Genomic DNA, 26779 nt, shown 5'->3' with positions numbered 1-26779 from the left:
TTTCTCTTGTTTTTCTTGGTTAATACACACTGACAAATTGTTGGGGAAAATAAAAACTGAAGGTCTCTAATAATGTATTATACAACCATTCATATAGTTATAAGGCCCTTACCTCAATCTGCTTATGTTGGAGCATAGGGAAGTTAAGTGACTTAATGAAGGTCACACATTAAGTGGGGAAATATGCGATGCCAAATCAGAACATTCGTGTTCACAATTCTCTGCTGCGAGCACTGTAATATGCTTGCCAGTCTTACTGAAGGCTTAGTACATCCTTGGTCAAAACAGCAGATTGGAGGCAGCACAAACATTTACTGTTAAAGGAAAATGTGTTCTTACCTGCTAATTTTCGTTCCTGTAATATTACAGATCAGTCTAGACCAGTGGGTTGTGCATGCCTACCAGCAGATGGAGTCAGAGAACATAGAACTTTGGGCACTGCTACTTAACGAGAGTGCCATCTCCAGCCTCTCAGTATTGACCTGTATCCAAGCCTAAACAACCAAACTTTACTTAAAAGGCGAAGGGGGCTGGAACCCAAAAACTTAACCGCCAACCTCTCGCCCAGAACAGATAAAACAAAAAGACCACCTCGGAAATTGCCCCTTCCGGAGCATTTGCAAAAAGACCAAATTGTTTCTTCAGGAAATATCACCTCTCAAGGTAGTCTTTCGGAATCTGAAAAGGGGGACAGATCTCTGGACTGATCTGTGGTATTGCAGGAACAAAAATTAGCAGGTAAGAACCAATTTTCCTTTCCTGAACATACCCAGATCAGTCCAGACCAGTGGGATGGTACCCAAGCTACTCTACACTGGGCGGGAACCCGAAAGACCCGCTCGCAGTGCGCCCTCACATCCAAACTATAATGCTTGGTGAAAGTGTGCAGGGAGGACCAAACCGCCGCTCTGCAGATCTCCTGAGGCAACAGAAGCTGACACTTCTCTAGTGGAATGAGTTCTCAGACCCACAGGCACCTGACGCCCGCAGGCAACATAAGCCGCAGTGATAGCCTCCTTAATCCAGCGCGAAATATTCACCTTCAAAGCCTTGTCACCCTTCTTAGGACCCCCAAACAAGAAACAGATGGTCCGAACGCCGGAAGTCACTAGTAACCTCCAAATAGCGCAAAAGAATGCAACGCACATCCAAAAGATGAAGTTTCCTCTCCTGAGGAGAATCCTTGGACCAGTTCGGAAATCCTGGCAGATCCACCGCCTGATTGATATGAAAAGCAGAGACCACCTTGGGCATGAAGGAAGGAACAGTGTGCAGCAAAACCTAATTGTCATAAATCCTAAGAAAAGGATCTCAACATGACAAAGCTTGTAACTGAAATGCGTCAAGCAGAACAAATGGCTACAAGGAAAACTGCCTTCAAGGTCAAATCCTTAATGGGAGCCTCAGAGGGGGCTCCGCAAAACACCCGAAGCACCAGGTTCAAACTCCAGTCCGGACATAACTGGCATACGGGAGGACGTAAATGTTTACTCCTTTGAGGAAACGCAAAATGTCTGGATGCATTGCCAGCGACAGGCCGTGAACTCTGCCCATTAAGTCACCTAAGGCAGCCACCTGAACCCTAAGAGTTGAAAGCTAACCCCTGCTGCAGGAAGTCCAACACCTGGGGAATCTCCATTGACAAAGGATTCAAGGAGCACTGGCAGCACCATGCCTCAAATAGCTTCCAGACCCTAACAGACCATAGAAGAAGAAAGCCAACGCACCTGAAGAAGAGTGGTAATGACCTGCTCGGAATATCCCTGCAATCGCTGCCTCTCAAAAGCCAGGCCGCGAGAGAGATGTGATCCTCCTGATCCAAAAATATGGGCCCCTGATGGAGAAGTGGAAGATGTGCCAGCTGTAGAGAACCTTCCAAGGCTAATCGCACCATGTCCGCGAACCACAGGCGACGCGGCCACTCCGGAGCCACCAACACTACACTGCCTGGATGCCGCTCTATGTGTCGTAGAAGCCGACTAATGAGAGACCAGGGAGGAAAGGCACAGAGAAGAATGCCCGTGGGCCACGGACATACCAGAGCGTCCAGTCCTACCAAGCCTATTTCTCGACGACAGCTGAAGAAGAGCTCCGTCTTCACATTGACTTGAGTTGCCATCAGATCCAACTGAGGCACACCCCACCTGGTGCAAATGAGGTTCCATGCTAACTCCCACTCTCCCGGATAGAGCTGTTGCCTGCTGGGGAAGTCCGCCTGTACATTTTCCATGCCTGCGACATGAGACGCAGTGATTCCTTTGAGATGGTGCTCCGCTCAAGCGAACAATAGTCTCGCCTCCAATGCCACCACGAGACTCAGTGTCCCGCCTTGCCGGTTGATGTAAGCTAACATTGTCACGTTGTCTGAGAACACTTGAACTATTGTGTCCTTGACCAGAGGAAGAAATGCTCAGAGGGCCAGCCCAATAGCCCTCGTCTCGAGGCGACTGATGGACCAGGATTTCTCCATTGGAGACCAAAGCCCTTGGGTAGATTTGTTGAGGCAGACTGCACCCCATCCGGATAGACTGGCATCCGTGGAGATAGACCCTCTGAATTGGGTGGTTAAGTCCACTCCCTGTTCCAGGTTGCTGCGTGAAAGCCACCATGATAGACTGACTCTGGACACTGGAAGGAGAGGTAATGGTATATGGAACTGTTCTGACACCGGACTCCACCGCGATAACAGCGCACGCTGCAATGCATGCAAATGAGCAAACTCCCATGGGACCAAATCAAAGGTGGAAGCCATGGATCCCAGAATCCCAGATGCCAAACAGTCGGATTCTTCCTCTGAAGCAGGGCTTGGACCTGATCCTGCAACTTTGTTACATGGTCCGCTGCCAGAGAAACCTTGCCTTGGAAAGTGTTGAAGGGCGCTCCCAAGTAGACCAACGACTGCATGGGCTCCAAATTACTTTTCTGGATATTTATGACCCAGCCGAGCAACTGCAAGGTGAGATTCACCTTCTGAACCAACCTTACGCAGTCCTCCTGAGACTTCGCTCGGATTAGCCAGTCGTCGAGATACGGGTGAACAAGGACTCCCTCCTTGTGCAGGAACGCCGCCACAACCACCATGACCTTGGTGAAAGTACATGGAGCCGTCGCCGGGCCAAAAGGGAGAGCCTGAAACTGGAAATGTTGGCCCATCACCTTGAAGTGGAGGAACCGCTGGAGACCCCGGCAAATCGGGATGTGGAGATACACCTCGGTGAGGTCTAACGACGCGAGAAACTCTCTGCGTACCGCGGCCAAACAGTTCTCAACATCTTCATGCGAAAACGGGGAACTCGCAAACACCTGTTCACCTTCTGCAGAACCAGAATAGGATGAAAGGTGCCCTCTTTCTTGGGAACCACAAAGTAGACCAAATACTGTCCCTTGCCCTGTTCCGCCAGAGGAACTGGACAATGGCCTGGAAATTGAACAGCCGTTGTAGAGTCCCCTGTGCTGCCTCGCGCTTGACCTGCGAAGCGACGCAACACTCCACACAGGCCTCATGCACTGGGTGTGAAAACTCGAGAGTGTAACAGTCCTGGACCATTTCCAAGACCCATCAGACCGAGGTAATCTTTTCACACTCCGCGTAGAAGCTCGACAAGCTGCCTCAGACAGCTTCTACTACGGAATGGGTGCCCCTGGCTTCATTGGGTAGGTTTCCCACGACCAGCACCCTGGCCCGTGGACATTCTGCCTGGGCGCCATCCTCCACGAAAGGACCGACGTCCCGAGCCTGGCCCCCGAAGGAGCTGAAGACTTACCAGGGCGAAATCTGCAAGAATCCCGAAAACGAGCCCGTGGGGAAAAACCTTCCTCGAAGATTTCCTATCCTCTGGCAATCTGTTACCCTTGGACTCCCCCAGTAATTTCACCAACTGGTCGAGATCCTCCCCAAAGAGAAGCTTGCCCTTAAAAGGGGAGGTTACAAAGTTGAGACTTGGACGATAAGTCTGCTGACCAATTAGCAACCAGAGCACTCTACGTACCATAACCGCAGACACCATACTACGTGCAGAGGTCCTAATCAAGTCATACAACGCATCCGCGACATAGGCAACTCCTGCCTCCAAACGCGCAGCTTGCAAGGGCCCCCCGCCTTCAGGACTGGGGGTTGCAGCCGCCTCTGGAACCCAGAAAAGTCAGGCTCTCTGCATGAGGCTGGCGCAAATCACCGCCTTGAGACTCCGTGCTTAGACCTCGAAGACTCGCTTCAGATGAATCTCCAGTTTGCGGTCCTGAATGTCCTTCAGTGCAGCGGCCCCAGCCACAGGAATGGTGGTCTTCTTAGTCACGGTAGACACCGCCGCGTCCACCTTCGGTATCTTTAGAAGATCCAAAACATTTTGTGATAGCAGGTAAAGTTTCGCCATGGCTTTTCCCACTTTTAAACCAGCATCCGGCGAGTCCCACTCCTGGGTCACTAGCTTGAGGACCTTCTTAAGGAATGGGAAGGAAGTCGTCTGACCCCGAATCCAATCCAGGACCGGGTTGATACCTTCGTTGTCTGATTCCTCCTGTGAAATTTTGATCCCCAGGACCTCCAAGATCTGGGGAATGAGAGGTCAGAGCTCCTTTCACTTAAACAAGCACTCTACGCTGGGATCATCGCCATCTGAGGGTGGGAGGTCACTTGGTCCGGGTCGTCCTGTATCACATCACCTATATTCGGCTAATAAAAATCCAAATGTACTTTTTAATATTGTTAAGTTACTAGTGTCTCCTCCGAGCTTAGAATTATCTGAAATAGACGATAATACTTGCAATAAAATAGCCTTATCTTTTCAGTCCAAAATTAAAAATATAACTGAATTTAAAAACCTACCTTATCCAACCTATTCAGATCAAACTCCAGTTTATAACTGGAATTCTTTCGATAAAGCCTCAACTGAGACAGTTCAAAAAATAATTAACAAACAAAAGTTATCTAATTCCCCTCTAAATCCTTGTTCTGGTGTCATCTTTAAAGGATTAGGTGACTATTGTCCTGATGTAATTTGCTCAATCATTGGAAACTGGTATTTTTCCACATCAATTGAAACTAGCCTCCATTACTCCAATTCAAAAAAATAAGTTATCCTCATCATTAGACTTTTCAAATCTCAGACCTATCGCTACTCTTACTTCTTTATCAAAAACTATTGAATCACTTGTTCTTTTTCAACTGAGAGATTATCTATCAGAGCATGACATATTACACCCAGACCAACATGGATTTAGAAAGGGCTACTCAACTGAAACCCTTTTACTCTCCTCTTTTGATACGTATATAAGAGGATTTGACTCAAATACTGACTTCCTATTGATTTTACTGGATATCTCTGCAGCGTTTGATACGCTTGATCATAAGATCTTATTATCCAGACTTCAAATGATCGGTGTGCAAGCCACGGTACTAAATTGGTTCTATAGTTATCTCTCTAATCGCTGTTGTCAAGACACTTCATGAAGTTAGCATGGGGCACATTTAAAACTAATCGGAGAAAGTTCTTTTTTACTCAACGCACAATTAAACTCTGGAATTTGTTGCCAGAGAATGTGGTTCGTGCAGTTAGTATAGCTGTGTTTAAAAAAGGATTGGATAAGTTCTTGGAGGAGAAGTCCATTACCTGCTATTAAGTTCACTTAGAGAATAGCCACTGCCATTTGCAATGGTTACATGGAATAGACTTAGTTTTTGGGTACTTGCCAGGTTCTTGTGGCCTGGATTGGCCACTGTTGGAAACAGGATGCTGGGCTTGATGGACCCTTGGTCTGACCCAGTATGGCATTTTCTTATGTTCTTAAACTTTAAAGGCAAATCCTCACAAATTTATACTCAAACCACTGGGGTGCCGCAAGGGTCTTCCTTGTCACCAGTTTTGTTTAACATTTATCTGCTACCATTGTGTCATATTTTAGCTACATTGGATGTCCAATTTAAGATCTACGCGGATGACATTCAAATCTATGTTCCTTACAAATCTTCCTGGGCTGAGACTCTCTCATTGTGCAATGTTTATGTAAGGACAATCGAGCAATGGTTAAGCCATAGTCGGCTTAAACTCAATTCTAAAAAAACAGAATTGCTCCTCTTGAGTGTGATTGACAACCCCACAAACTGCCCACCACTATCGGTTACATTAGGTAATGAGGTAATTGAAGTTAAAAAAGTTGCCCGTAATTTAGGAATACAAGTAGATACTAATCTATCCCTAACACAACATGTTTCTCTTTTAGTAAAGAACTCCTTCTTCAAATTACATACCTTAAAAAGATTAAAACCATTATTATTCAAAACTGACTTTCAAACAGTCCTTCAATCTCTTATTTTTGCCGGTTTAGACTATTGTAATAGCCTATTTCTGGGTCTTCCGGACTCCACTTTAAAACCGTTAAAACAGATACAAAATTCCGCGGCTCGATTGTTAACAGGTTCACCTATGAGACATCATATTTCTCCCATTTTGTCCAATTTACACTGGCTCCCTATTAAATTCCGTGTGAAATATAAAGTATTGTCTCTAATTCATTCCTTAATACATGACCCAGACTCAACTTGGCTCTGTACCTCACTACGGTTATACAAACCTGCTAGACATCTTAGATCTGCTAATAAATATTTGCTTGATGTTCCCAGTGTTAGATTGGTGAGGTTAAATATAACCCGAGAAAGAGCCTTTTCGAGGCAGGACCCTTGTTGTGGAACTCACTTCCCAACACTTTAAGGCAAATCACCAATCAAAGAATTCAAGAAGGCAGTAAAAAATGTATTCAAGATAGCTTTTGGAGACCTCGATAGTTTGAACACTTAATCCCAATAAGCTATATACTATCTACTTTTACTTAACAACCCAGCTATTTACTGTTTATGGTTCTGGTTACTATCAGGTCGATCCAGTAAAGTCCGTGGGAGAGCGGATGAACGCCCGCTCTCCCAGCGCACGCACTGGCCCTTCGCCGGTGCGAGCGATCCAGTATTTAAATGAGGTGACGCGGTGCAAACGAGGAAAAGGAGGCGCTAGGGACCCTAGCGCGTCCCTAGCGCCTCCTTTTTGTCAGGAGCGGCGGCTGTCAGCGGGTTTGACAGCCGACGCTCAATTTTGCTGGAGTCGGTTCTCGAGCCCGCTGACAGCCACGGGCTCGGAAACCGGACGCCGGCAAAATTGAGCGTCCGGTTTTCGGCCCGACAGCCGCGGGCCAAATTCAAAATTTTTTTTTTTTTTTTTTTTACTTTTTTTTACTTTTGGGGACCTCCAACTTAATATCGCTATGATATTAAGTCGGAGGGTGCACAGAAAAGCAGTTTTTACTGCTTTTCTGTGCACTTCCCTGGCGCCGGAAGAAATTAGCGCCGACCTTGCTTGGCTGCACATTTTACTTACTGGATCGCTCGGGCATACCTAATAGGGCCATCAACATGCATTTGCATGTTGAGGGCGCTATTAGGTGCCGCGGGTGGGCCGCGTGTTTTCCTCCCCTTACTGAATAAGGGGTCAGAGCAGGGTGACAGTGCGCTCCGACGGAGCACACTTTACTGGATCGACCTGTATGTGATATAGTTTCTAGGATATTTTCCTTTATTTTTTTCTGGCTTTTACTTGTTTTTGTAAAAATAGTATAGTTACTCTTAAAGGATTAGGGTTTATAAATATATATTGTATTTTTTTTCCTTCTATTACTCTACTTTGTTTCTTATTTTTGTTTTATTTTTATTTTATTTTATGTCCTCACTGTTTTTAGTTAAAACACTTTTATTTTAGTTATCTATTTTTGGATTTCTTTTATAATATAACTTTGTAAACCGTTTTGGTCAAACTTTGTTTGTGAAAGACGGTATAGAAATATTTTTAAATAAAATAAATAAATAAATATCCTGGGTGAGTCCCGGATCTTGATCTGCCCCAGGGTCTGAGGGATCCCCGAGTGGGGCCGGCAACCTATCCACATCTTGAGCCCCTTGGTGAGCCCCTGCAGGGTGATGGCGGTCCGGGGACCCCATGGGTATCTGCTTTGGTGGAGGTTCCGCCAAAGGGTCTGGCTGCGCTGCTCTCTTCAGGATCTCCTGTTTCCTAGCGAGGAATGCCTGATGCAGCAGGAGCACAAATTCAGGGCAAAACTCCCCTGAATCAACCCCACCCCCTGCAGGAGGGTTCGGTGGCCCAGGGTCATCCCCAAACGTGGGAATTTGGTCCACCGGAGAAAGAATGGGAGGGGCCTCCTCCTCCCTTGGCAGCTGCCGCGAGTTACCCTCCCCCGTCGAGGATGACCGTGGCCTGGAGGACCGGAGCTCTTGCCTGCTTGCTGCTCCCCCCGAGGAAGTTCCCTCCTGCCCTGAAGAACAGGCAGAACACAGGGAACTAGCATTTATGGCCTGCCCTGATGCCCCACACGCGCATCATGTTCCCAACTTAGGCCCGGGTTCCATTGAGAAAAACGAGCAGCAACGCGGTCGGCTATAAAAAAAAAAAAAAAGAATTCCAGTCAGAAAAACCTTCGCGCGACTGCAGGAGCTAAAAATAGAAAAAAAAACTCCCTGCAGGCACAAAATTGCTGTGAGGAGAGCTGCCGGCGCAAAAATAAAAAGAGGCCTCACACATGCGCGCGAAGGCCTACCCCCTCCCCCCGCCGACCTACCCGGAGCCCCGGGCCATCATGAGGACCTGCGGGGTTAAGCTCACCACTCCAGCTGACCTACCGCTGAATCGGCATGGCCCATCCCCCAAATGAACTCCTCCTATCTTAAAAGACTTCTTCCTTGCTTTCTTTCTAATTTCTTTTTTTTGAAGAAAACTAACCTGACAAGAGTTGGAGTCTGAGGAAGGAGTGAGAGGAGCCTTCTCAGTGCTCAAGGAAACCAGGAGCCCCTGGCTATCGAGACACTGGCACAGATGTGGGCGAGATGCAGGCAGGGGTATCCAACCCCCGGCGCCCGGTTTCAACTGAGGGATGGCCCATGAAGGTGCCTAACAGCTCAGGAAGCTATACTACTAACTACAAACTAGCCTATCCTAGGAAAAAAACCTTTCCCTAATAGTTTAAAAAAAAAAATGGTTAACAGACTTCAGGTTTGCATCTCTACCATCTGCTGGAGTCAGAGAAATACTGAGGGGCTGCAGGTGGCACTCTCATTAAGTAGCAGTGCCCAACGTTCTATGTTCTCTGACTCCATCTGCTGGTAGGAATGCACAACCCACTGGTCTGGACTGGACTGGTCTGGGTATGTTCAAGAAAAGGGGGTTATTTGTCTCTCTCTGAAAGGAGAATGTTGTGCAGTTAATGTGTCAGGTTGCTCGTTAATCAGTTGACCTGTGAAATGTCAATGAAATTAAAACTGGGAAACACTGTTTATGAGTGCCACAGCTACTTAATGAATTTCCATATAAAAACCCATAAAGTTTATAAAATGAAAAAAAAAAAAATTGTGATCGTGTCTTTCAAACTCTACTTATTTCTCTTGGAATGAATGAGGCTTATAAACCTCGATACTGAAATCATGATGGGCCAAATGCTGAAACCCAGGCACACAGAACCAGAAATATTTAAGACAAGGTCCCAGTATGGCGAAAGGTCAGAGCTCTGTGTTCTCTCCTCTTACCTACTCCTCCATCGGGTTCCACGCTAAATGAACGAGAAAGATATCTGGGTTCTGTTAGAGAATCCAGCGACGTGGCATGAACGATCTTCACTAGTTTGTCCACAATGTACTTGATCTGTTCAGTCTCAGCATCTGGAAGACAAATTCCACTGGGTTAGTCCTCCACAAAAAACATGAGATTTTGTCTCTTCCTGCCCACAGGACACCAGAGTGGATTGCTGACCTAAACGGACTGATTTAAAAAAAACAAAAACAAAACAAAAAACAAAAACAAAACCCACCAAAACTGGCTGTGAGTATTTGCAAGTTTGTTTTTCACTCAATTTTCCTCTCTGATGAATTTGCAATGCATACCATTCATATAAAACACTTTTCTGCAAGGACATTTCAAAATCATATGGAATACAGTTCAAACTTCTTTCAGGCAGAGACATAAAAAGGGCAACAGACAAGTTGGATTAACATAATACATTTATCTGTGAAAACAGAAAATCCAAGGAGGATCCAGATTAAAAGGACAATTTGCAAAGTGCTTTAACCGTGTAAAATCGGCTGGCTGAACGCTGCTCTCCATCAGCGTGTCCCCGGGGTATTCCCATCGCTTGTGCTTTTAGCAGCGTTCCCAGAGGCAATAAGGTGGAGGGGGAAGGAAAGCATTTTCTAAATTACGCTTTCAACTCCATTTGTGGACTTTTCCACAAAAAAAAAAAAAAAAAAAAAAGAAGCATATGCAAGTCACCGTATGCACTTTGCGGCTGTAGAAGAACCGTTTAAAGGGAAAGCCCCCACTGACTTTAGCTCTGAAAATTGTTGCAAAGGCCACAGATAAAAAGCAGTTTGATAACTGCTCCCCCCCCCCCCCCCATTATCATCACCTGCAGGGGCAATACTGCAATTCAACCCCAAATCAGGTTTTGAGTTTCACTTTTAGTGTTCAACAAATGAACTTTCTATTGGATTAAACCAATATATTTGTGTCTAGCTTTCAAACGTTACAGTGACCTGATGAAATAAGCGCATCACTTACAGCTTGTTTGTTGGTCCTTTATTTCTACATGTTCAAGTGGGCTAGCGAGGCGACCTGCTGATTTTATTCACTGCTGGTCTGAGGTTAAGGGGGAAGCAAAGATTGAACTGCATTCTGCTGCTGTTTCCTTGTGTTATGTATACAACTGGTGCCACCTAGTGGCAAGAAAGGAAAGTGTGCATGTGGCTGAGAAAAAGGATGTTAATTCATACTGTTCTGCTGCTTTTCAATAACAATAATGTTGACCAAAGTTATAAGTCACATTTTGGATTGCTGATGTTTTATCTTTCACACCGGTCCTGTGCCACAGTGGTTTTACTACTGCTACAAACTAAACTGCCTTAGTTTATTTTTAAATATCAGAGAGATGACCAGTCAATCCCAAAACAAGGAGCAGGATGGGTCGTGCGATTACTTGGCTACCTTTGGTGAACAAGAATTACAGGTATTTTATTACACTTTCTGCATCCCCGATAGAGCCATACTCCTGAAATTTGTTGGCTGAAAGGCTCCCTGCAAAGCAGTGACAACAGGGTACAAAGGAAAGAAAAAAAAAAAAAAAAAGGAAAGATCTACCTGACGATAAGCTAAATATAGTCTGCTAAATTTAAAAGTTATCTGGGTAAACTTTATACCTGCTCTCCATTATGACCACTTACCCAGTGAAAAAAAGATTTGGGCTCAGCATCAGCACTACCCGGTTAACGCCTCGCCCCGAACACCCCCACACCGCCTCTGTTATCCCGCTTAAAAAAATAAATAACAAACAAAACACACACACATATCCATTCAGTAGGGTGGGAAACTCAAAACTGGGGGATTGTCCAGCTAACATCCCCCTTTGAACCTGGACCTCATTCTTAAGAAGGAGGACCCTGTTTTTATGATGGATGCACTTAGAATATTCACTGTGTATTCATGCAATTGTACGATACTCTAAAGAACCAGTAATTACATCTAGGAGGCCGATGTTCATAAAGTTAGGCACCAGATGCCTAAAAGTGAGGTTACCTAAATTAGTCCTATTTCTTTAGGCACCAGGGGCAGGAAATGAGCGCTGAGCACTTAACCTACTTTCCCCAACCTGAACCCTCTGTGACGCAGTTTTTAGGTGCCTACATTTTGGGACTCAATGGGGGGGTGGGGGGATTTCCATTTAGTCAGATCAAGATGCCTACCTCTGTTAGGGGCTGGATTTACTAAGCTGTGCTAAAAGAGCACAGAAGGATTCTGCAGGATTTACTAAAAATGTGGTTCCCAAACTACTGCAGCGCAGCAAATAATTTTTCCTTGTGCTGCCAGAACCGGGAACTTTGTGTTCCCGGCCACAGCAACGCATGATGATGAACCCGCCCCCCCCAAATCCCTGGGCTGACAATTTAAGGGAGCAGCAAGGTCGCAGCAAATCTCGTCAACCTCTACTGTGTTGACAAAATCTCTACAGATCTAGTGGGACCCTCTCTCGCATCTGCAACATGTGAAATAAATAAATGCCCCCCCCCCCCCGATCCCACCCCTTGTGTGGCAAAGTTCCTGCCCCCTCCTGGACCTCCCCTAATCTCCGGCAAACGCGCCACTTGATCTCGTGCACTTTTCCCCACCACACAGGGGGTGGGGGAGGGCAAATGAGTTTCTAGGGTCAGCCAACACCAGTTTGGAAAAGGCGCGAGCATGGCAGGAGCAAGTGGGGATCGCTCCTGCCCCCGGGGATGAAGTAAACTTGGAGGAAATCCAGGAAGTGGGGTTCAGGAACAGGTGGCGGGGGAGGGACCTCTGTTAATCAATGGGGCAGGGTAAAAAGGGGGTTTCTACTTAAATTTTGTCTTTAGGCACACTGGAAGTGTGAATCCCATTAGGCCTCCCCAGGGATTTTGACAACAGGAAGGTGGGATGGGATAGGCAGGGACTTTGTGGCCTCTGAACCCAGGAGCATTGCCAGACGTGTTGGTAATGCTGCTGGGGGGGGGGGGGGGGAGAGAGGTGTAGCTAACCTTCCCAGAATCCTGCGGCTCAAAAAGATTTTTCACAAACTGCAATACTCGTTGGCGTGAGAATAAAATGCTTCTCATGCAGCGCAGCTCAGTATCATGCCAGTGTTGTGCCTGGTTTTTGGGCCAGCGAACAACATGCGATAATCGTACACTTCACACTTTACTTGCACCCACCATGTGTTACTTTTATCGCATGCTATACAGGGTTTACTGCGCACAAAAACACATTAACACAGCTTAGTAAAATTGACCTCTAAAGTTAGACAAGATCTTTTGAATATCGTCCTGTATGTGTTTGTGTAATATTGTACTGAGCTTTACGTAAGCCCACTCTATAAAGAAAATTTAACAACTGTTTGCCCTGGGACCCCTCACCCTCCTGGTTCTCATTGTGGGGAAAACATGTAAAGTAACCTGTAAAGTGATCAGACAGGACTTGGAGATCCAGGATTTGCCCAATGCAGGTCATCAAAAAGATCCATTTTGACAGTGCCTGAAGGCTCCGTTAGGCCACAACCACACTCCACTTCCATAAAGGAGGCTAAGGAAGTAAAAAGCGAAAGCAAGAGAGAGAGAATGGATAAAATCTCTGCAGCGTGCCACCAACCTCCAGTCTGAGCGAACTCCAGGCTGCATTCTTTGTCTAGCCTCACCCTACTACGCTCCTCTGCCTCCGCTCCTCGGATACACTTGGGAACCAGCCGTCGCTTCCAGCTGGATTTCCTTCTCTTGGCTTTGGCACTACCTTTCTTGACCTCTGCATCCTCACCTCCTTTGTGCCTATTGGCTTCCTTCTCCTTTGCAGATGGTAAGGTGAGCCCTTGATTTTCCGGTTTGAAGATGCTGGCGTGGCTCTGCCACATCAGCTCCTGGTATTTGCTGGCAGGTAAACTCCGCTGGGCAAATACCATCAGCATTCTATATTCAGGGCAGTTCTGCTCTTCGTCATCCAAAGGGATCTCCTCCATGCTGGCGTCGCTGGCTAAGAACATGCTGGGCAGACCTGGGAAAGCAAGAGGCATGTTACTCATTTTATAACCAATCCATTCTTAAGGCACCACTAATCAATGGTTCTATTCTCACATGACTCATATGAGAGGAAGGGTCTTTGAAAATACAGCAATAAAGCCATGAGTTACTTATGGACATCCTCTTGTCATGAAAACCTACCATCTAATGTGTTCTTCATTACGTATTTTGGTCAAGCTAGATCTGAATGGCATTTTTGCCTCACTGATGTTAAAAAATTAGCCTCTAAAGTCGCCCTACATGCTGGATTTGCCTATAGCTATCAGAAAAAAAAAAAAACAAAAAACCTTTGAAAAGGAGATTCTATAATTTTTCAGCATCTTTTTAAAATGTTGCTTTACTCTATGGCAGGGCCTTTATTCTGGCGATATGCACAGGCACCTTCCCCACCAGCTGTCCTGCAAGCTCAGCACTCCCTCCTCGCTGGATCCTGACTGAATTGTATCCCTGGGCTCAAGGTGGTGAAGATATTATGCTCCAGGGGCTGGAAAGAAGGAAGCCTCAAAATCAGCCCATGCCCCCCCCCTCCCTCCTCCCCCTCTACGTCCTAGCCCCACAGAATCTCTAACCCTATCTCAGCTGATCCTCCTCCCGCTGGAGCCAGCGCTGCCTCTCTCTCTCTCTAGCAGGCCACACTGTTCAAACTTCAGTTGTTTGAAACAGGAGCTATAAGCAGACTTGAAGCTCCTTTGCAGAGGATACAGAGAGGGAAGGGAAAGAGAAAGCAGGGGAAGGAAAGAACGAGGACCCAGGGGTTGCTGGGTAGAGAACTTGGGGGGGGGGGGGGGGGGAGTTGGAGGAGGCGGCTGTGGGGGCAGAGCAGGAACCCAAACTTAACATTACTTTGAGAGGGGGCAGGGTAGGCCCAGCAGTTGGGAGAGTACGCATGAAGGTGTATTAGATGGGCTGGGGGAGTTATGGGTGAGGAGGCCTCAAAGGATGAGGAGACGTCGAGAGGTGGTGTGAATGATCTCCCTTTGCCCCATGTCCACAGTGCCCAGCATGCTTTTCTCTATCCCCCTGTCTAGCATCTTCCACTTTCTCCCCTCCACTCCCTGCTCAGCACAGCTACTTCACCCCAATCAATCACGTTGTCCCCCTTTTTGCACTGCCCAACATCCTTTTCACCACCCCCTGCCTCTTCACCTCATCCTCACCTGCCCAAACATGCAATAATCGGACATTTCACACTTTACTTGCACCCACCATGTGTTAATTCATTTTATTGCATGGTATACAGGGTTTACTGTAGACAAACACATTAACACAGCTTACTAAATTGGCCTCTAAAGTTAGACAAGATCTTTTGAATATGGTCCTGTATATGTTTGTGTAATATTGTACTGAGCTCTACGTACACCCACTCTATAAAGAAACTTTAACAACTGTTTGCCTTGGGACCCCTTCACCCTCCTGTTCTCATTGTGGGAAAAACATGGAGAAACCTGTAAAGTGAGCAGAACTTCCCCACATCTACCCAGCATCCATAACCTTCTCTCTCATGGTACCATGCCTTAAAAGTGGGTAGGTTGCATCTAGAGGTTTTTGCCGAACCACAAAATTGGAGCGTCCTAGGCAACAATTTAGTTTGTATAATGGAAGAGCCAGCCCTGGGAAAGATCAATGTCAGAAAGATGTAGGGAAGCAATAAGAAGAAATGGAAAACAAAAATGAAGACCCTGAAAAAGGGAGTTCAGAAAAGATAGAAAAGAGGAAAACTAAAGAAAGAAAAGACCAATGTGATTAGAAAAAAATAAGACACACAAAAGGTAGAAAAAAATGTTATTTTTAGTTTAGTGATTGGAATAAGTCAGCTTTGGGCAAATGTATCCTTTATATTTTTGGGTTTTGCACAGTACAGGAAGAAATGCATTTCTGTTTCTATTTCTCTGATTTTGCTCTGCATGCAGAGTCTGGCTTCTTTGGATTTCCAGCTCAGTTTTTGTCTGCATGTTCTTAAACTTCTGGTCCTGTATGCTGTATTCGGCCAGATTATGTCTGTCTTCCGTATGTGTAATTGAAAATTATTCTACTAGCATGCAGTTACTGTGCAGGATCTGTAGCAGTCCAACTTGCTCTGTTTTCCTAGTCGGTGGTGTTTTGGTGTTCTGGGAATCAGTGTAATATTTGCAATATTGCCTTTTCATAGGCTTTATGGTTGTAAGGGTGGTTGTAAGGGTGGAGCTACTGTGGGAGCTGTGGCCCTGATTCACCACCTCCCATCCCCACCAAAGATGGGCCTGCATTTGAATACCGGCACATTTTCTCCTAGGAAAAAAAAAAAAAAAAAGCACTGCTGTATGGCAGTTATCCTTGTGTACTTTGGACCTGGTTAGCATTTCAAAGTAAATAACCGGAAAGCAAGCCAACAGTCTCTTTAGCGAGGTTTTACTTGTACTGCAATACCCTGCATTACTGCATCTTAAAATTTTCCTAACCAGATGATCCTGGGACCTGAACTCCAAAAGTTCTGGCTCTAAGCCAAGAATTCCACCACTGAGCTAAAGCAACAGTTTTTTTTCGTGTTCCCTGGAAATATATCTAAAGAGGCCCTCTGATGAAAAACAATCAACTGCACTGGATTGCAAAACTCAGATTCTGTCCAGAGCTGACATGTAGGGATGTGGCATGCAATTGAAACGAATGGGTAAAATGCAACAAATGAAACCATTTTAGTTTCATTCATGGACCCCGACGTGCATGTGAAGTAAACACAAATTTTAGTTTAATTTGTTTATGTCTCCCATTCATGTCTATGAGCCACTGAAAAGTACTGCAGGGAGACTAGTAAGTACACCACCCAAGAAATTCCTAAGTGAAGATGTATGTCAGGACAGAGCCAAGGTAGGATACGAGGGCAGGTAGAAAGGATGGAGGAACAATTAAGGGGAAGCTGTCCTGCTCCCAGTGATACAACAGGGTGGGGGGGGGGGGGTGTCTTGCTTCCATACCCCAGACTCTACACTTTAGGAGTTTTGATGCCACTGATTTGCTGCTATACCCCTTATGCTACTCTTTGGGGATCCTGATGCCACATCCTGGGGGTCTTGCTGCCAATCTGCCTAGCTGCTATGCCCCATATGTACCACCTTGGGGGTTTTGATGCTTTGTTTGCTTCTTGGATCCCAGTCTAGTTCTTCCACCCTATTTCTTTCTTGGTAATACTGGGGGGGGGGGGTTCATTGTGTGGCACTTCTGTGGAAGTGCCACACAATTTTCCTGCCCTTATCTAAAAGCTCTGCCAAAAATCCATTATGGTAGCTCTTAGAACTCAGTCCTAGGGCATCCTTCATAACCAGATGTAGAGAGGGTGTGCAAAGCATGGGATTCCCTCTAAAACCCCATCCTGTAGCGCCTTTACAATATTAGTGCCCGCATTTGAACTCCTAGCTCTCCTTGTCTAGCTGCCAACCCTCCAGCATCTGTCTTATGGCTGATAGAATATTTACAGAGGTATGAGTCTCATCCATTAACTGAACGTGCGGCAATGCCCACCTGCACCCTGTTCCTCCATCCTTGCTAGAGCTGCTGCCTGCCTCTGCTTCTGCCAGATCCCACCAGTGTGCAGTCAGAGATACATACGTTATGTGCAGCATTCATGGAGGTCCAGATGTAAGTGGTGAAATGCATGCTACTCCCTTCTGCCTTAGCCGGCGACTGGATGCTACCATGGCACTGTTTTATTCAGGCTGGGATTGTCTGCCCTACTAAAGGTGGCCCTGGAGGGGATTTTATAAAATGGGAATGCCAGCTTTGTATAATGCAGAAAAACCTCAATCTCTACTGGCTGCAGGGGCTGGCTATCAAGGGCATTCATTTCAGCAATGCTCCTTGTTACAACGTTTGGCTATGGCTTGTCTCCAGCCCCAGGACATTTCTGTCGAAATCTATCCCATTTCCTCCATCGTAAGTTGCTGCTTCTGATGCTAAGCAGGGGGCTGCTTGCCTGTCACCTGATTGCTGGAAGGGGTTGCGTGCACGAGATCACCTTGGGGAACGCTTTTCCTCTTTTCTGCCACTTTCCCCTGACTGGAAGAAGGGGTCCCCGAGCTACCACTACCACTTCTACCCTCCCCAGATGCCAGTACAAGGAGTGCTGCTTCTGTAGGTGATAATGTATGCCAGTGATAGCTATGTGCCCCATTTGTTTCCCACGAATTATGTCCTTTGCACAGTACATAACATAAGAAAAATAAGAACATAAATACCATACTAGGTCAGACCAAGGGTCTATCAAGCCCAGTATACTGTTTCCAACAGTGGCCAAGCCAAGTCACAAGTACCTGGCAAGTATCTAAACATTAGATAAATCACAAGCTACTATTGCCTATTAGTTACCCTCATAGCAGTTTATGGATTTATCCTCTAGGAACTTATACAAACCTTTTTTAAACCCAGTTACACTAACCCCTGTAACCACATCCTCTGGCAATGAATTCCAAAGTTTAAATAACTATGCGCTGAGTGAAAAAGAATTTTCTTCGGTTTGTTTTAAATGAGCTACTTGTTAACTTCATGAAGTGTCCCCTAGTCTTTCTATTATATGAAAGAGTAAATAACTAATTTACATTAACTTGTTCAAGTCCTTTCATGATTTTGTAGGCTTCTATTAGTAAAAATGTGTAACCTATCATTAAAATCATCCATTGTACTGAAGACTGGAGGGTGGCTAATGTAAATGTAACCCCAATGTTTAAAAAGGGCTCCAGGAGTGATCTGGGAAACTACAGACCAGTTAGCCTGACTTCAGTGCCAGGAAAAAATAGTGGAAAATGTTCTAAAAGATCAAAGTCACAGAACATATAGAAAGTCACTCCTATCTTCGCAAATACAACAAAGAAATTGACTAGGCCAAGAAAACATTTTACGCCATACAAATTCAAGAGTCTAATGGTAACCCACAAACTCTTTTTAGTATAGTAAAATAAAATCACTATTATATGGCCAGATGCATTTACTCATTCTTCGCCGGACTTCTGTACTAAATGTTGCCTGGTATTTTATGTTTAAATCTGTTTTATTGGTTTTCCAAATAAACAGCAATAAGACATCAACCAACAATTCAGGAGCACTGGGTTGCTCTGACCAGTACCCCAACCAATCCCCAAGCTTCCCACAGTAACACCCCCTTCCCTCCCCCCGGAAGGCTATTCATGAGGTCCATAGGTGGGTTCCAATGGAACAGTCCCAGTAAAGTCATTCAAAAGCATACTCCGCTTCTTGTGAGGGAGCGACAGAATATAAGTTCCCAAAGTGGAAGAAAGACTTTTTGTCTTCTTGGTAATGTCCACTTGTTCAACATACTTCTCAAAGAGACACATATTATGTATTAAATTTCGCCACTGAGCAAGCATGGGAGGATCCGTCAATACCCAATTTTATAAAATAGCCTTTTTCCCCCCCCAACACAAGCGCTTTACGAATCCACAGTTTCACGCAAATTCTATCCAATGCTATCCCAGTCAAGAAATCAAATAAACACACTTTTGGGCAAATGGATAGTTTGATTTTCGTTATACTATAGATGTAGTGCACTACAGTTTCCCAAAAAACTGTGATATAAGGATAGGACTATAAACAATGACCTAGATTGCCTTCAGTTTGGTTGCATTTGAGGCACAAAGTTGTGCTGATCAGATGAAGTTTGTGCACCAATTTCTGAGAAAAATAATATCGCACCAGAAATTTATATTGTGACTCCCGTAGGTCCATTCTGCTGGTGGTAGAATGAAGCCTACGGAAGCATTGCAGATAATGGTCCCCAGTGAGTTGAGTCCCCAGTTCAGTGTCCCATTCCCGTATTGACTCATAAGTGGTCTGAGCTTTACACCCCCAGATCTGTCTATATAGGGAAGAATTAGTGAGTCGAGCTAGGTCTTCATAATTGAAAAAAATCTGATAAAAATTCTCGGCGCTTATGAGACCAGTCTTGGACCCCTAGGGAGCGTATATAATACCGGACCTGCAGATAGTGAAAGTAATGTCTATTCTCCAGAGAGAACTCAGTCTAAGTCTACAAAAGGTTTTATTTGTCCCGTCCCATCTAAGAAATTAGCAATCAGTTGGGAAGCCCAGGTCGAAAACAGCTGGGAATTGAGAGGTGGCATGTTGGAGTTGCAAAAGAGAGCATAGTTGGCGCCACGCATGCATAAGAGGGAGTACCAAGACACTGTGTCTCAAATATTCAGGAAGGGCTTATCGAGTCGAGTGTAACGCCGCCCCAGGGCTATGAGTCCTTAAGTAACTACGCTCTAGTGTCAGAGAGAGACATAATAATCTGTGTTGAGCAGCCAATCAGCCACTATACGCACATTGGTGGCTAGGTTATAGGACTTCATGTCAGCCCCATCCCACCAGTATCCCTTTTACCCATTAACTTAGATAATGCGATTCGAGGTTTCTTCCCTCGCCAAAGATAGGACCTGAGCACTTTATGAAGCATTTGAGTATCTCGAGCTGTTAACGTACAAGGAAAGGTTTGAAAAAAATAAAGCCATTTAGGGTAAGAAACATTTGGAAAAGGGCTACTCTATCGGCAAGTGATAGGGGGAAGTCTTGCCAGTTGCGCAGAAGGGAGCTCGTAGTTTATAGTAGCTTTTTAATGTTAATCTGATAGATTCGACTTGGGTCAGTGTGCATGAGAACCCCCAGATATTTCAATGGTCCAGTGACCCAGCCCATGGGGAAATCTGCCCCCCCAGAGATGTTGTGGAGCCTGGGAAAGTGGTAATGCTTCAGCTTTGCCTAGATCTAATTTTAGCCCGGCTAAAGAACCATAGTTGAAGATTTCTTTTAAGGAGCTCCATTAGCGAGCATACAGGGTTAGTTAAATGTGCAAGGATATCATCTGCAAAGACTGCGAGTTTGAATTCTGGAGCAGGTCCCTCTCTCACTCCCACTTTAATGCCCCATTTTAGCCCTGTTACTCTGTATTCGGCACACCAATGGCTCTAAGGCTATTATAAAAAGTAAGGGGAACAAGGTACAGCCCTATCGTGTACCTAGTGTCAAAAGAATGTCAGAGGTGGTGACCATTTACATAGAGCACAGCTGTGGGATTATTATAAAGGGTGCATATTGCACTGGCAAAAAATCTTCAGTGCCATAAGCCTGTAACATTTGGAACAGGAAGGGCCATTCCAGTCTATCAAAGGCCTTTTCTGCGTCCAGACTCAATATAAGAGACTACATTTGATGTTGTCGACTCCATTCCATAGACGCCAACAGTCTACGGATATTGGTCACATTGTAGCATCCAGGGACAAATCCTACTTGGTCTGACCCAATGAGGGTGGGGATTATCTTATCTAGCCGGGTGGCTAAAATCTTGGCCATGAGTTTAATATCAAAATTTAGGGGCGATATGAAGTAGGGAGTTGTGGGTCCCTACCCACCTTAGGTAAGACTAATCATAGCTCGATTCGGCGCAAACAGGAAATTTTCCAATTCAGTCAGTGTTTTAAACATCTCTCCCAATGGCAAAGCTACTTGTGGGGCCAGAATTTTGTAAAATTTTGAGGGAAAGCCATCTGGTCCTGGCACCTTGGATAGCTTAGTGGCTTTAATTATATTTAGGATTTCCTGCAGCTGTATTGGTTGGTTCAAATGGGCCAATCGCTTAGGGGGAGACGGACTGCAAATAAGTCTGAATCTGTTGGTCATCTACGGTCTGAATTGTGTATAAGGTCCGATAATAGTCCTTAAATACGTGGCATACCTCCTTGCTAGAGGTGACAAGCTTTCCCCGAGTATCCTTAACAACCAGAATAAATTTGCGCCCCGACCGTTGTTTCACCAAGTTTACCAAAGGTTTCCCCATTTTGTTGCCAAATTGATATAGCTTAACTTTATAATACATAGTCCCCTTTTTTGCCCTCTGGTGTAGGAATGTGTTGAGCGTATCCCATTCTGATAGGAAGGCAACTGGGTGTTCTGGGGTAGGGTCCGCTTCCATTTTGTGTTTGGTAATGGAGAGTTGTTTCTCAAGTATAATTATCGACATAGTTAGAGCCCTCTCATGGGCAGCAACATATGAGATAATATCTCCCTGTACAAAATGAGAGAATCTTGGAGTCTAAAAATAATTCCCATCGTTTTTGGAGATAGTCCCAGAAGCCCAGATCAGAGTATAAAAGTTTGGGAAATTAGCAGAGCAGATCCCCTTCTATAGGTTGAAAGCCCAACAAGTCAATCCACACAGAAGCATGATCAGAAATAAGAGGTCTGATTTGCGTTTTCTGGGTCTGGGTGACTAAGCTTACACTAATCAAAAGGTAGTCAATTCGAGAATATGAGTGGTGTGCTCGTGATTCATGAGTATATTCCCAATCTTTGGGGTGCAACACTCGCCAAATATCAACAAGTGCCAGGTTTTTGCAGAGATAATCAATACCCCTACCAGATTTAATTGCTGGGCCACCACTAACAGAGGAGCAGTCAAGGTGTCTGTCATGAACATAATTAAAATTCTCCGCCTATTATCAGTGGTGTATCCGCGTAGGGCAATAGCAAGGTGGCGAGTTGCGCAAAAAAGGCACGGTCACAAACAATTGGAGCATATACATTACAAAACACTATAGTGCAACCAAATATTGTGCCCTCTATTATTAAGTAGCGCCCCGCTGGGTCAGAGATTGTCTTTGCTTCACTAAAGGAGACTTGTTTCCCAATCAATAAAGCAACTCCGGCTTTACGGGTGCCCGATTGTGCAGAATATACCACCCCCACCCACTGCTTTCTCAGTTTAGCATATTCTTGAGCATCTAGGTGCATCTCTTGTATCATGGCCACCTGTGCATTCAAACGAGGCAAAGCTTGAAGACATTTATATCCTTTAATAACACATCGGATAGTAGGATGTGTCATAATAAGGACTGTGATAAGATTTGAGCAAATGAATAATATAGATATGTATATTGGTTCCGGGGCCCCCAGCACCATCTGAAACCTTAAAAACGTAAACTCTAGGGTCCCAAGAAAAATGCACAAGCCTTCCAGGGTCTTACCAGGAGAAAGAACCCCCTCCCCACCCCCCCAACACATCCCACCCCAGTCCCATATATAAAACAACAACAAAATTAACACATCCTTGAAATACGTGCTAGCTAAAAGGTTGAGAGGTCGTGTGGACTATGTGACAGGGCCCCCCCTACCCACATGATCAGTCATGGAGGCAATAATCACACTGTTTTAGCAAGGAAACAAAGTATGAGGTAGGCTAGCAGATACAATATTCCGTATTTAAGTTTCCCATAGACGTCGGCTCCAGGGGAGCCGTTCAGTCCATGGCTCCTGTAGGTGAGCCAGAATCTCGCAGCCGAAGATCAAAAAAAGCCTGGGCCTCAGCAGCAGATTCAAAGGTATGGGAGGCATTTTAAAAGGTTACCCTTAGTTTCGCTGGAAACTGCAATGTAAATCGGACTTGGTATTTCACTAGCAGCGATCAGACCAAAACATATTCTCTTCGCTTTGCAGCAACAGCAGCTGAGTAATCAGCAAACCGCAGAATTGAGTTGTTTTCATACTTTAGGTCCCCCTGCTTACGATAGCTGTGTAGTATTTCACCTTTGTGCACAAAATTAAGGAATTTTGCGATTACTGGCTGGGACCGACCTGAATTAGGGGTCTCCCACCTAGCCGGTGTGCATGCTCAACAACTACAGGCCCCAGTAGGTAGGCAAATCCAGTGACGGGGGAGCCAGGTTTCCAAAACACTGCAGAGGTCCCGGTCTGCGATGGATTTCAGCAGCCTAATAAAACTGAGATTGCTCCGCCTCGATCGATTCTCTAAATCCTCAAGTTGGTCAGTAACCCTTGCCAACGACACTGTAGCAATATCCAGGGCTCATTCTAGGGTCCTTACCCGCTCATCGATGTCAGTCAGATGGGTTTCCACCTCTCCCAGCCAAGTTGTGTTTGCTGCTAGTAGGAGACTATAAAGTGTCAAAGCACTCATGAATCTTGCCCATTTTTTCATCCAAAGCTTGGAGAATCATGCCGGTCACATCGCTGGGGTCTCCGTTGCTAGTTGCCAGGGAGGGAGGATTGCTGGTGCCCCATGCCATCTTGGAAGGCAGGCAACCCTTGTCCTTTCGGGCCATCAGACGCTACAAAAAAAAGCTGCTCAGAGCACAAGCCACTGGCAAGTAGGAAGTAAATGTGTAGCGCTCCCAGTAAATAGCGCAGAGCCATGTTGAACTGGGCAATTTGGTTGGTAGGGAAGAGTGGGGCCCTGGAGCAAAGCAAGACAGGTCTTGTTGCTCACATCACATGACCTCATTGCCCGGTATTTTAAAAAATTGACAAGATCTCTTCAGAATTTACATCTTTACCAATTCCTCTTCCCATACTTCCTTCAGCTATCAGCTCTTTTTCTGACTTTAATCCTATTGAACGTGCCACAATCACCCACATCATAACTAAATCCAAAGTTTCAAATCGTACTTTCAATCCCTGTCCAGGACACATGTTAAAAAGACATTAAAGAACAAATTTACCTGCTCTTAACAGATATAGTTAATCTCTCTTTTTCCTCGGGAACCTTTCCAGCCATTCTGAAACAAACTTCCATTTTACCGATACCCAAAAAGAAAAATGCCAATCTGCTTGACAATACTAATTATTGTCCTATTGCCTCACTTTCGTCACTTGCAAAAATAATTGAATCCGTTATCCTGCATCAATTATCTGAATACATTACTGACAATAACCTGCTACACCTACAACATGGCTTTAGAAAGGGCCATAGCACTGAATCCCTGCTAATATCTGTTGATTCTACCATCGGAGATTTTGATTCCAATACAGATTATATTATAGTTTTTCTGGATATTTCTGCAGCATTCAACACACTCAACCAGGACATCCTTTTTTCTAATTTACAACACATAGGCATCAATGGTTTTGTTCTTCAATGGTTCAAATCCTTCCTTACCAACAGACCAAAAAAAAAAAGTTACTTTCGGCGATTTTAATTCCGACTGATACTATACCAACTCTGGCGTCCCCCAAGGATCTTCATTGTCAGCTATCCTCTTTAACATATAACTGCTCCCTCTCTGTCATCTTTTGGCCAGTCTTGACATACAATTTAAAATATATGCTGATGGCATTCAGTTCATCATTCCTTAACCAGACTCTTGGACCAAAACCTTATCTTTGATACAACTATATTTAAAAATCATAAACACCTGGCTTTCACATAACTGTTTAAAACTGAACACAGCAAAATCTGAGTTGCTTTTTCTATCCACGATTCCAGACTCATCTCGTTGCCCACCAGCAAACTTTATATTTGATAACCATTCTATACCCATAACACACTGTGCCCGAAATTTAAGTGTACTGATCAATTCCAGTTTATCAACGACTTCCAATATTTTTGCTCTAGTTAAAAAATCGTTCTTCAAACTACAATTACTTAAAAAGTTAAAACCTCTTTTTCCAATCAACTTTGGTTCAGTTGTGCAAGCACTAATCCTGTCAGGTCTGGATTATTACAATGCTTTATACCTGGGCCTTATAGCATCTTCTATTTACCCCCTTCAACAGATTCAAAACTTGGCTGCACGAATAATTACAAACACCTCACGCAGAGAACACATCACTCCAATCTCTTCATTGGCTTCCATTACAATACAAGATGCTTTCTATCATCCACAACCTAATCTACAATTTTGTCACCATTTGGTTATGCTAAGACTCTACCAACCACCTCACCAACTTAGGTCTAATCTGGACATTTATCCATCGATCTAACTCGTAGGCATGCGTTCTCAATAGCTGGTCCGATATTATGGAACGCTCTCCCTGACCATATTCGATTTCTCTTGTAAATATCTTGTACATATAGTTCATATCTATTATAAAACCTGTGTTTTCTGTATCTTTTGAAATACCTCTCTCTCTAATTTTATAGTTACTGTTCTAGGAAATGCTCTGCCTACCATTTGTTTCTTGTAATACCTTTTTAATTCTAATTTTATAGTTAATGTTCCATGTAAAGGCTCTGCCTACCTTTTTTGAGTTAATTGTACACAGATACGATGTGCAAACGGTTGTCGGTATATAAAAAAATGTTAAATAAATAAATAAATTCGAATTATTCCTAATTCCAAAGATTTCAAAAGAGCTCTCAAGACTCACCTTTGCACTCTTGCATACAGCATACCCAATGTTTCTTAACACCAATTTTCTTTTAACGTTTACTAATGTTTTATTCCTATTTGATCAAGTTTTGTTTTTAAGTATTGTCAATGTCGACTATAATTATGTATTAACTATTATGTATGTTCTCTTTATTTGTAAACCGCTTAGATCCACTATAAATTGTACAGGCGGTATATAAGAATTTTTAAATAAATAAATAAATGGCACTACCTCGATTACCACTGCCATGGAGCCCAGGACCTGTAGCTATCACCACACATATATAGGAGTTGGGCTTGTGACAGGGCCTGCACTTGCTCCTGCAACCTCCCTATCATTCTGACTGTTAGATACACTCTCCCTAACTTGGTGTTAAAAAGTACCCCTAAGTACACTAGTATCTTGAGATGGCTGAAACTGGCTCTTTGCCTTGCTCACCATCCAGGCTAATTTCTCCAGTACATGAACTGTTCTCTTTGTGGCCTGTCGGCCTTCCTGCAGGGAGTCTGCTCTTATTAGCCAGTCGTCCAGGTAAGGGTGCACTTTGATTCCTTCCTTCCTTCCTTCAAGAAGCTGCTACTACCAATCACCTTTGTAAAGGTCCTTGGTGCCATGACCAGTCCAAAGGGAAGCGCCCTGAACAGGTAATGCTGACCGGCTATCTCGAAGCATAAACACTGAAAATCTCTCCTGATGGGAATGTGAAAATGTGTGACAGATTTAAGGCTGCTAGGAGCTCCCCTGCCTTTAGGGTGGCCTTTACTGTAGCCAGTGATTCTATGCAGAAATGGGGGAACTACCAAGGCCCTGTTTACTTGCTTTAGGTCCAGCACTGTCTGAAAGCTTCCTTCCTTCCTTCTTTGGTAATAGGAAATAAATGGAGTATAACCCCATGCCTTCCTGTCTGGGCAGTACAGGGATAATGGGCTGTAGCTGAACAAACCTGTCTAACATCCATGTGACTGCATCTCCCCCTGCTTGCCTCGAATGGGGAGGAAACGAAGAAAT

At 44.7% G+C, this 26779-nt stretch overlaps 1 protein-coding gene across 4 annotated transcripts in view; it reads right to left on the bottom strand.

Annotated features, from left to right (window-relative positions):
* The window catches only part of BCL2L14 (BCL2 like 14), a 64092-nt gene that overhangs the window by 15454 nt on the left and 21859 nt on the right, over window positions 1-26779 (bottom strand). For all 4 annotated transcript variants that reach the window (XM_029599792.1, XM_029599795.1, XM_029599793.1 and 1 more), the window contains 2 exons: window positions 13365-13598; window positions 9578-9709 (listed from right to left, as the gene is read on the bottom strand). In XM_029599792.1, coding sequence (XP_029455652.1) covers window positions 9578-9709; window positions 13365-13598 — 366 coding nt within the window. The remainder of the gene's footprint in view (window positions 1-9577; window positions 9710-13364; window positions 13599-26779) is intronic.

The sequence above is a fragment of the Rhinatrema bivittatum genome, chromosome 4 (assembly GCF_901001135.1).
Source record: "Rhinatrema bivittatum chromosome 4, aRhiBiv1.1, whole genome shotgun sequence".
Lineage (NCBI taxonomy): Eukaryota > Metazoa > Chordata > Amphibia > Gymnophiona > Rhinatrematidae > Rhinatrema > Rhinatrema bivittatum.
The sequence above is the reverse complement of the archived record's forward strand: the minus strand, read 5'-3'. Positions and strand labels throughout refer to the sequence as shown.